Raw genomic sequence first — 12,288 nt, forward strand, 5'->3', positions numbered from 1 at the left:
TCTTCATTTTAATTTATTTAAAAGTTTACATTTCTTTTTTATTTTTCTTTCATTGATCCATTTGAATTATGTTTCCTAATTCCCAAATATTTCTGTTATTGATTTTTAGTTTAATTCCACAGTAATCTGAAAGTGCACTTTGTATGATATCTATTCATTTATATTTGTTTAAGGTTGCATTATGGTCTAGGATGTCGTAGATCTTGATGAATGTTTCCTGCTCTTTGGAACTCAGCTATATCTCTGCTTCATAGATTTTGAATTCCCACACCCAGACTGAAGGAGCACCCCCATCTGGAAAATACTTTTCTTGTGGTAGAAGAAAAAGACCAGTGTTGGGACTGGTGTTTAAAGCTTTTCTCTAGGTGTTAGCTGGGTTGATGCTTTTTGAGGGTGATAAGGGAGAATCTGTTCTGTGTGTTTCTGCCTTCTGGTGGTTTGCTGACAATCATTGTCTTATAGATCTCTGCCTTCATATTCACATGGTATTTTCCCTGTGCATGTATGTCTGTGTCTATATTTCACCCTTTTTATGAGGATACCATTCACATAGGATTAGGAGCCCAGCCTACACTGGCATGACTTCATCTTAACTAATTACATCTGTGTTGCCCCTATTTCCAAATAATATGACATGCTGAAGTACTGGCGGTTAGGGCATTGAGTTACAAATTTTGGGGGTCACCACTCAACTCATGAGAGGAACCATGTAAGTAAGGATCCTACTAGTATGTAGCTCAACAAAGACAAACTGTGATCAGTATTGTTGTATTGTCTGCTCTGATTAAACAGCCACTTTAGGGAGAATGCAATGATGTGGGGTGACTAGCTTTTGATTAAGGTATTAAATTTGCAGAGCAAATTAATAAATTATATAGAACAATAGTTTTGGGGTCATTTAAATCAAAATTTTACATAACTGTATATGATAAAAGTTTTACTTCTGGGAATATAGAGTAGTTGTGCTTTTGCCTATTCCTTGCAATGTACAAATAAAAACCCTTAATGTCGTATATAAACAAACATAAGAAGACTCAGAATGATGAAAAGAAGAAAGAAGTATACTGGCTAGTGACCTTGGGGCCCAAGAAACAACATGTTGCTTCCTGGTTTTAGGTGTTTTTGGTTTTTTTCTCATACAACCCAGTTTGGAGCTGAGTAGCTAGCTTGGCAACTCTGAAATGACAACCGGTAGAGAGGAAAAAAAGATCAAATGAAACCTCACTCTCTCTAGGCAAAAGACTAGGAAACAGACAGCCTAATGATAGAGAAAACTTTTACACAATAACCACCCTACGCCAGTCAAACAATACAGACAAAACTGTGGCCCCGCTGCCACCAATGCTAGCAAACACAGAATGAGGAGCTCAGACTTTCACCCACTCCAGCCTATAATTAGACATCATAACTCCCACATTAGGCTACTGTCCTACAAGGCCAACCAGGAAACCAGGATTGTCACCTCTTTTAAGTGATTACAGTTAAAAGCAGTGGAGACCCCGTGGGGAGATTTGACTTCCACTCTGACCCAACAATAATGAAGAACCCCTCTCCTTCCCCACTGGGGTGGTGTCAGAGGAGGCTTGGTGGATAGTTAAGACTTCCACAACTTCCCACTAGTAATGAGATCACCCTTTCTCCTCCCCACCCTGTGGTCAATGGAAGCCATGTGCAGAGTAGTAAAAAATGTACCTACTTCTAACAGCTAGGGAAGTATAAGTGGAGGCCCAACAGGGAGCTAGGACTTTCAATTCCATATGGGATTAATGAAAAGAACTCCCTTGAGCATCAACAGAGGCCAAGTGAGGGATACAGACTCTTACTTCCACATGGCAGCAACAGTGTGGTGCCCTCCTCCTCCTGCTAGAGCAGTTTCAGAGGAAAATACCTACAACAGAAGGTTTAAATAACATCCAAATTCTCATACCATAACATTCAACAAGTCCATATTTCAATAGAAAGTTATTCATCATGCCAAAAACCAGGAAGATCTCAAATGGAGTAAAAAAACAAAAACAAAACAAAACAAAAAGAAACCCAGAGAATTCCAATGCTAAAATGACAGAGATATGACAATTATGTGAGAGGGATTTTAAAGTAGCCATCAGGAAATCAAGAAATAGAACACAGAAAAGTGAAAAACAGAAAGAACAAATGGTAAACAAAGAACGAATTGATATATTTAAGCTCTAACATATCAATAATCATATTAAATGTAAATGTTCTAAATATACCATTTGAAAGACTGATATTAACAAACTAAAAAAAAGTGTAACCTATCTTTATGCTTTCTACAAGAAACTGACTTCAAATATAACAATATAGGAAGGTTGAAAGTGAAATGGTGGAAAATATATATTATGCAAACTTTAATAAAGATAAAGCAGGAGTGGCTAAGTTAATTTTGGATAAAATAGATTTCAGAGGAAGAATTACCAAGGACAATTACACAATGATAAAGGAACGAACCACAAAGAAGACAAATCTTAAATATACATGCACTAATCAAGAGAACTGCAAAATATTTGGAATATATGAAGCAAAAACTAATAAAACTGAAAAGAGGAATAGTCAAAACTAGTCAAAACTATAACATCCCTATCTCAACAGTACAGAGAATATCTAAAAAGAAAAGTCAGCAAGATTTAGAAAAATGCAAAAATGACTTCAAACAATAGGATCTAACTGACATTTATATAGCACACTCAATCTGACAATAACAGAACATTCGCTCTATTCAAGTGCCTACCTCTAGTACCAAAAGACTTTATTCTGGGTCATAACAGAAACCGTAATAAATTTAAAAGAATTCAAGTTATACAGAGCATGCTTTCTGAACCCAACACAACAAAACTGGAAATAAGAGAAAGACAACAGGACGATGACCAAATATTTGGAAAGGAAGCAACGTACTTTTGAAGAGTTAATGAGTCAAAGAAGAAGTCCCAAGGGGAATAAAAAAATACCTTGAACTGAATGAAAATGAAGCATAAATTAGCATAAAGCAGCACAGAGAGGGAAATTTATAGCCCCTAATACATACAATAGAAAAGAGGGAATGTCTTTCAAATCAATAATCTAAGTTTTTACCTCAAGAACCTGGAAAAGTAACAACTAAATAAACTCATGGCAAAAAGAAAGATGGAAAAAATCTTCACATCTAAATTTGACAACTTAGATCAAGTGGACTAACTCATTGAAAAACACAAGCTACCATGTTCACCCAGTATGAAATAGATAATTTGAATAGATTTAAAGCTGCCAAGGAAATGGAATTATTAATTTAAAAAAATCTCCTCCCCAAATCCCCATGTGCAAATGGTTTCAAATGTGATGTCTATCAAATGTTTAAAGAAAAATTCACAGCAATTTTCCAGTAATAGAAGAGAAGAGAATACTTTCAATTCATTTTTGAAGATACTATTAATCTGATACCAAAACTAGACAAAGACAGTACAAAAGAAGAAAACCGCATACCAGTATCCCTTATGAATATGTATGCAACAACTTTTAACAAAATATTAGCAAAGAGAATATAGCATAAAAAGAATTATGCAACATAATTAAATGGGGTTTATTTGAGGAATTCAAGGTTGGTTTAATGCTCCAAAATCAATTAATTAATGTAAACTGCTGTATTAATAGGCTAAATGGTGAATGGTTAAATGCTTTCCTCCTACTATTGCTAATAAAGTAAGGATGTCCATTCTCACTATTCTTATTAAACAGAGCCCTGAAAGTTCTTCCCAGTTCAATAAGGCAAGAATAGGAAAATGTCTACGGATTGGAAAGGAAGAAAGAAAACTATTTTCAGATGATATAATTACCTCGTAGAAAATTGAAAGGAATCTACCAAACAACTCTTAGAATTAATAAGCAAATTCATCAAGGTCATAGGATAGAAGATACATAAGATAAACATACAAAAATAAATTGTATTTCTGTATACTAGCAATAAGTACCTGGGAAAATAGGAAAAGGAAAGTTATGGTCCAGCATGTTCTCTGACACCCCACCAAAGTGCCTCCTATTCTCAAGACTGTGATTAACTCCAGAACAAAATTTTATCATGCATTATAGCTCTTATATTTATGGTACGTAGATGGTTCTCAGACTATTTCCCTTAAAGAGTTTCTTTGTCATTTGAAAATATATTATTGCTCCAAGTGCCTGAAGTTTATAATAGATGTGTTGCTGTCATTTCTCTATTTTGCTTTCTATACTTTTCTCCTTGAGGACAGAAGTTACCCCCTAAATATCTTTTCTATATCAATTGCCTCTACTCTTTTTAATTTTTTGGAAATTATTCAACTTTACTAATGTTTAACATGTTCTTAGTATTTTTAGAAATAAAAGTGTTTTGTTTTGTTTTTTGTCTTAGTCTTCTAGGCCATAATCACTAATATCTCTACAGAACTCCCCTGCTTGGGCAAGGACTAACTCAGTCCACATCTAGTCATTGTATAACTCTATCATTCCTGCCTCCACCACAATTTTTAATTTATCCCATCATCATCTCCATTATCACTACTTACATAAAGCCAGAGATTTAGCCTTTTAGTTCATCAGTATTTAGCTGGCATATTTTGGATACTTAAGAATCCTGTTGGGTAATGAATAAATTAATGAAAAATGGATGTTACTTCCCAAGTGTAGGCACTGTAGTACTAAATCACCCCAAAGGCCCACCCTACTGTCAACTTTAACACAAACATTGTACAATATTTTACACAATTTTATTTATTTATTTATACACACATACATACATACATCAAGACTTTTTGCTTCCTTAATAATTCCAAGTCCATGGGTATTCTTGGCTCTGGAAAATGTAGTCCTAACTATCTTTTTATTTAATATCCAAATAGCTTTTTTCACATGTTTTATGTTTTTCTTTCAAACTTAAATATTCACTGTTCCTCCTCCCCTCTTACTAACTTCCTTCACACATTTTCCCTCTAGCTGAAATGTACTGTCCCTCTCACCCACATTCCCATGTGCATAAATACTACCATGACCAAATGTCATCTTTTTTCAAGGCCTAGCACTAGTACCATTTAATTTGTAAATTCTTTCCTGATTACTCCCTTTCCTGCTCCATTCTTCTAAAAATAAACATTTTTCCTTGAAATCCCATATCATTGTATATATGCTCTTACAGCGCACAACATCTGGGCTTGTATCATATTCATTTTTGCAGAAATTCACTCTCCCCTACCACACTGCAAACTCCTTAGGGCTAAAAACCCAGGGGTATTTATCATTGTAGTCTCCCCTAGACTAGCTGACAAACAGCAGGTGCTTAATAATTATTTAAAAATAAATCATTGCTTTTATGGTCTTTAAGCCATCCAGTCTGGTCTATTGTTTGTCTCCAAATTTTTCTTGGGCACAGTAATTTCTGTCACATACAAACAATCATGGTCAAGTATTTGAAATTATTTCATCATTTCCAACCAAATAACAGAGTTCAGAGAATCTGAAAGGAATATTTACTCTAGAGAATAAAAGCATAATGATTCTTAGATATACACTAGAAAGTTCTTTTGAAAATATGGGATCTGGGGCGTCTGGGTGGCTCAGGCGTTAAGTGTCTGCCTTCGGCTCAGGGCGTGATCCCAGGGTCCTGGGATCGAGCCCCGCATCAGGCTCCCTGCTCCGCTGGGAGCCTGGTTCTTCCTCTCCCACTCCCCTGCTTGTGTTCCCTCTCTCGCTGGCTGTTTCTCTCTCTGTCAAATAAATAAATAAAATCTTTAAAAAAAAAAAAAGAAAAGAAAATATGGGATCTAGCCCTAATGATGCATGTATTAGTTTGCTAGCACAGCCCTAACAAATACCACAGGCTAGGTGGCTCTACAAAATAAATTAATTTCTCAGTTCTGGAGGCTGGAATTCCCAGATCAAGGTGTTGACAGGATTGGTTTCTCCTGAGGTCTCTCTCCTTGGTTTGTATCTTCACACAGACTTCCCACTGTGTCTGGACTCTAATCTCTACTTCTTGTAAGGACACAAGTCACACTGGATTAGGTCCCATCTCTATGACATTTTAAGTTAATTACCTCTTTAAGGACTTTATCTCCTAATACAGTCACATTCTGAGGTATTGGGGGTTGGAACTTCAACATATGACTTTCAGGCGATACGGTTCAGCCCATAGCATTACAGTTGCAACTTTCATAAGTCATTCAATGCTCTTGGACTTAGCCTCTTCTTTGGTAAAACTGTATTATTTTCATCCTTTCTAAAATTCCTCTCAGTTCAGTATCTGTAATTTCTCTATGGTTCGTTACTCTTTTGTAATGCATTCTCTAGAATATATCTTGGTGAACATCACCATCCTTCATGCACCTTATGAAACCTGGAATTTGCAGTCATCTTGAGTTCTTCTTTCTTCCCTACCCCCCAATTCAACCAAACATCTCTACTTGCTCAATGGCTCTTCCTGACTCTCACTTCTTCCTTTCTCAGCTGAGCCCATGTGGATCTTCTTGCAGTTTCCTTGCTTTCACTAGTCTGTCTTCATATTGCCATTATGAGATCACTGCAGTTTTTCCCCATTGTCTAGAGACTATAATATCTAAATGAACTTATAGGACTGGTAAGGTCCTAATTTCCTTTGCTGCCTTGATTCCCACCAACACTCCCCCTTTGCCTTTTACCCTCCACAGCAGTTTATATTCCTGAGATACCGTGCCCACACTTTGGCCAAACTTTTTCCCTTTTGTCTGACATGCTTTTTCCCGATTATTCTTTGGAATGATTTTGTAATGTCTACTTACAGCTCAAATGCTTTTTCCCATGCGAGGCCTCCCTTACTTCCTGAGGCAGAATGGAGAAAAGCTTGTCTTCTGCTCTTCTTCTGCTTCTGATATACTGTCATTATCTAATTGGCTTAGCACTGTAATTTATTGATCTGCCATTCCACTAAATTTAAGCTCCTTGAGACCCTGGATTGTTTGCTTTATCTTTGATCTCTAATACAGATTTGTTCAGGGAATGATGTTTATGATAACCTAAGCACAAAAATTAACTAAAATATTGATTTTTTGAATTAATGTTAATATTTATTAAGATTTTTAAATATGTAATTCTACTCATTTGATTTTAATTCTATTTTTTTAAAACTTACCTGTTTCAATATTAGATTCATATTCAGTGTTTTGCTACATATAGGGAACTGTTTATTAGCTTAAACACCGGATGACTCGGATTCATTAAGTTTTGGGTAAAAAAAATGTTAAGAAAAATTATGTTGACTTTGAAGTTTCTTTTGCCCTCTAGGTGTGTGCTTACAGAATAGAGCATTTCATCAAACTGTGTTAGTTATCTGCTTTATTGGTACTATTTCAATTCCCACTTTCCTTTCCCTCATCTCCTCTTTTAGATAAACAAGCTGGAGGCACGTCTCAGGCAGGCGGGATGCACAGATGATAAAGGGATTCGAAGAAAAGACAGTGAACACTGGATGAAAGAAGACTGCATTAGCTGTATGTGTAAGGTATGTGCCACTAGAAGTTTTTCCATCTTCCTCCTCCTGTTTTACTTCTGCTAGCCTGCCAGTTGAGCTATACCTGAAAAATTCAAAAGAGAAAAAAAGATGTTCTTTTTGTGAAGAGATTCAAGGCATATTTTTAAGGTCAAGATATTGATGTGAGATTTTGAGGTCCTGAGAATGCATTACAAAATATGCCACTCTCTCATGAACACTTGCCAAATACCACTTTTCACATTTTCACTAATAATTGAGAGAGCTGACACTCAGGATGTTTATTGAGCTTTGCCCAAGATCACACAAATAGAGGCAGAAATGGGGCTTGAATTCATCTCCTTATTCTCTAGTCAGTCTTACTACAAATGTTGCCTGAAAGCATTTGGTAAATATTAAAAAATGTTATCATGGTACCCACCAAAAGAAAAAGGCTCAGTCTTTATTTAGTTTGTTTTTTGAACAGAGCTGATGCCAATTTCTCCTGCCTCTCTCCACACCCCAAGCCCTCCGGTTTGGGAAGTAACATTTTGTAGGCCAGTACTTCGAGCCTTGGTTTTTCATGCTGCAAATGTAGAAATAAAGCATTAATAGGAACTACATGTATAAATTAGTTCATACCATCGGTAATTTTTATTATATTGAGATAGTCAATCAGAATACATATTATAAAAAACTTTTAAAAAGGTTTCTACTGTAAGAAACATGGGAATAATCTTCAAATGTTGCCTTTCAGAGTGGCCAGGTCACCTGTATGGTGGAGACTTGCCCTCCGGCTCCATGTCCCAGCCTTGAATTGGCGAAAGGAACCTGCTGTCCAGTTTGCAGAGACCCTGGAATGCCCGCTGATCCCCCCGAGAAACGCTAAGCAATCTACTGGTCTTGAGCCCTGAATGGGGAATTTCTCAGGAAAAGGCAGTCAGGCACTTTTAGCCTGTAGTCACACTCCTGGCACAGAAATCACTGATTTAAAACAAATTAGTTCTTTTAACCCTTCAACATATTGAAGCTCTTGCCTCTTTTCATTTTTCTAACATACCTTGAAGTAATGCAAAATTAAAGTCTATAAAGAAGATAGGGATTACTTTATTGTGAGAAATATTTCTTATTGTAGGCTACCAGTTTTATATACTGTGCATGGAAATAAAAAGGATTTCATGCAATATTTTTTTAAAAATCTGAGTATTGTGGGAAATTTCTTATTTCAAAATTCAGAGAGATTATAGGATCTCCAGGAATTTTGAGAGAATGGGTTTTGCACTCAGAGAAAACGTCTGGAAAGATGTGTGATAACTTTAACACATGTAATACATGCCGCGTTCTTCACTCCACTCCGTCTCTCACATCTAGAAACTAGACAATGGCCAGATTTTTCTGGAAAGGCACTTACCTTAACCATCAGTAGGCTCTAACTTCTAGAACATTAGGGAAAAACCAGTGAAAGTATCATTATTTGGAGGAGATTGCCATTTTTACATTTGGCTGGAAAATACAAACACTATGAGGGAAAGAGCCTTCAAAGGAGTCTTGCCCAATCTCTGCCTTTGCCTCACTTGTCATTATTATCACCAGTGAGATGTTAAAATTGAAATTTATCAAGTCTGAGAAATTCAGAAGCAATCTGAATTTACTATCTGAAAAATTGGAAATGTTTTTTACATTAACAAAAGATGTTGCTATGAGGTTTCTTCTAATTTTGGCATTCTGTTACAGCATTTAAAATACAATCCAATAGACAATAGGTTAGCTGTATTCAGAATTGAATATTTAGTAAATTAGGTGAGTTTCACTAAATAAATTCTTTTAAAATACTCTGCAGCCACAGTATTTGGGGTTGGTTGCAGTGGTTGGCAGATTTTTTAAAGAAATCCTTTGTTCCAGGACTTTTGAGGAGAGACTTCATGTAATGTCCTGCCCAGAGGGGTTCTCAGGGTGATAACTCTACTGTTTTCCAATCATAAAATAAACAGTTAACACCAGGCACAATCTCCCAATATTTAGAAGTATTATGTAAAATGCAGTATTCATTGTAGTGAAAATATTTTCATGATTTTAGTATTATGAGTGAGAAAAGATGTTTGCGGATTTTGATAATACATGTCATTATTTTAAAAATGTATCGGTGATTCCCTCCCAGGATCCAAACTAATTTTTTACTAAAAAGCTTAAGGACAAAACAATATATCCTAAATGTTTGATGTTTGATGCATTTTTAAGTCCAAAATAATTTCTAATTATATTTCATTTTGAAAGACAAAGCTTAAGAAGTCCCAAAAACTTGACGTTTGGTGGCCTTTCAAAGCCCAACAAAGTGAAATGAAGCTAAACCTCATGGAAGTATAATTTGTTCCTCTGAAACTACAGTAATCATATTGCAAATGACAATAACACATGTAATAGTTTAGTTTTCTCATCATATTTATTTGTCATTTTATCATTTTAAGTTTAAGTAAGACCTATATGATAACTCCTATGATTTTTTTTATACACTGACCATACGCTAATTTGGATCCCACCTGGTCAATATGTTTGGCTCATTAAACATAAGCAAATATCCAAATAAGAGAATAAAATTATCATTTAAAATGGAACATGGGGATTTAAAAACTTGTCTGTCAATTGACAATTTGAAAATTCAGTTACCTTTACCAATATGGTTATAGTATCATCATACAGATTACCTTTTGCTCTATTCATTTTACTATATTTCATTTATTTGACTGTGCTTTTAAAATGTTTCACTTTTGAAAGTAATAACGTGCATAATAAAAATTTCAAGTAGTTCCCAAGGATACAGAAACCTTTGTGTTCCATTTCTGCAGTCCAAATGCGAATGCTATTTCCAGATCTGTGTGTGTGTGTGTCTGTGTGTGTGTGTGTATTCTTCTATACACATTCTATGCAACACAAATATGATGTTGTCTCTTCCTTAGTGATTTTGTTTATTCCAAAGAGCCTGAAAACATTGAAAATCCAAATGTATTTGTTAACAATATTTGATAAATTATATTCTGCCATGAAATCTGCTTGAGGTAAAATTTAATGTTTTTCACATGTGACAATTTTCTGGTCTGGGGCAAAGGAAGTATCCATGAAGAGATATACACAAAGAAGATGAAAGCATTCTTGGGCTCGCTCTTTTCCTGATTTCATCTGCTAAAGAAAAGCAAAGTTTTTTAGCCAGGTTGTATGATTGTGTGAAAAGGTAGAAAAAGAGCTCCTTTCTTTCAGGGGCTCTTTAATGTCTACTCTGTGCCTCCTCTACGTAAGTGGCCACACTGCACACAGAGCTGCATGACATGTAGTTAAAGGGGTATAGACAGCTTTTATTTGAGACTGGCAATTAAAAATAGAGCATCTACCTGCAAACAGTCTTTAACACTCACAGAAGGCAAATAACAATGTTTAAGACTGAGTTTTTACGTTGACCTGTTTATTTTCTAGATCTGTATGTTAGGAGGTAGGAAAATTTGTTGGGAACTTTGGTAAGGATTTTTTTGGTTTGTTTGTTTAATTGTGAAATGATGTTAATATAAACTTACTGAAATGTAATTACTACAAATACCCCTTGCCCAATGTCATGTATAATGCATTTTCATTTGCAAATAAAATATAGTTTTATAAGTTAAATCTAGTTGATGGATAGCTCAAGCAGGAATCCTATCTTCCATTTTAGGAAAGATGTGCTTTATTAAAAGCCATATTTAGATGAGCGTCCTCAACATTTATTGGTATGATAGGGTTTGCAAAAAAACAAGGTAAAACTTTTTTGTTCCTCATGAATATACAAAATGAAGGATCGTGTACTAAATATAGGTAGTGCTAAAATCTGTACTTTAAATATAACTGCATACACTATGTTTTCAGTCTCTGTATTAGATAATTTGCTGGCTTTTGTTTCAAGCATCTTCTATGAATCAGTGTTTACTTTTGCATCTCAAACATAAACTAGAGAGACAGAATCTATAATATTTCCTGAAATTATGAAGCTCATTTTGTGTTCTAAACATACTTTGTAAAACAAGTGACGAGAATTTCTTTAAACTTAATTATTAACAAAAATAGCTCAACTCTAAGGATCTGACGCACACACACACACATATATTTACTATACACATAACAATATTACAGACATCTATATATAATATATATGTAAATAAAATTAAAGTAATATTATTTTCTCTTATATCTTGCACCTAAATGTTGGTGCACATCTGGAATTTGTGTGTATGGGAATAACCCAATGTAAAAAATTTTTAATTGCATTTTTATGTTTGGAGATGGTGTGTACTATCTAATTGTTTATTCATCATTTATCTAGCTATTCATCAGCCCATTTAGGTCAATGGACTTCGGAAAATGTTCTTTTTTTCTTTCTAGAGAATATTCTTACTTCCATGTACATTAATATATCCTAAAATATTAGGAATAAATAAAGATAATTTTTTTAAGTAGGCTCCACACCCAACATAGAGCCCAATGCAGGGCTTGAACTCACAACCCTGAGATCAAGACCTGAGCTGAGATCAAGCGTTGGACACTTAACTGACTGAGCCACCCAGGTGCCCCTAAGAATAATTAAAGATCATTTAAGAAAGGATCTCTGACTTAAAATTTTAAAATAAATTGTTTCTATCACATTATTTAATAAAAAGTACTTGCTAACTACTTAAAATACATAAAATGTACAGTAGTTAAGATATGAATATGATAAACTCACACTAATTCATGGTGTCATTATTTTTAAGAACAAAACTATTTTCTCTAAAAGGTAAGGAGCTTAATTCAAATCATTCCAATTT

At 34.9% G+C, this 12,288-nt stretch overlaps 1 protein-coding gene across 2 annotated transcripts in view; it reads left to right on the top strand.

Annotated features, from left to right (window-relative positions):
• The window catches only part of PXDNL (peroxidasin like), a 428,875-nt gene extending 417,833 nt beyond the window's left edge, over window positions 1-11,042 (top strand). For both annotated transcript variants that reach the window (XM_045789101.2, XM_087864880.1), the window contains 2 exons: window positions 7,385-7,498; window positions 8,223-11,042. In XM_045789101.2, coding sequence (XP_045645057.2) covers window positions 7,385-7,498; window positions 8,223-8,354 — 246 coding nt within the window. In that variant the 3' untranslated portion in view covers window positions 8,355-11,042. The remainder of the gene's footprint in view (window positions 1-7,384; window positions 7,499-8,222) is intronic.
• Window positions 11,043-12,288: the final 1,246 nt, after the last annotated feature.

The sequence above is a fragment of the Ursus americanus genome, chromosome 9 (assembly GCF_024610735.1).
Source record: "Ursus americanus isolate L20-20 chromosome 9, mUrsAme1.1.p, whole genome shotgun sequence".
In the NCBI taxonomy this organism is placed as follows: domain Eukaryota; kingdom Metazoa; phylum Chordata; class Mammalia; order Carnivora; family Ursidae; genus Ursus; species Ursus americanus.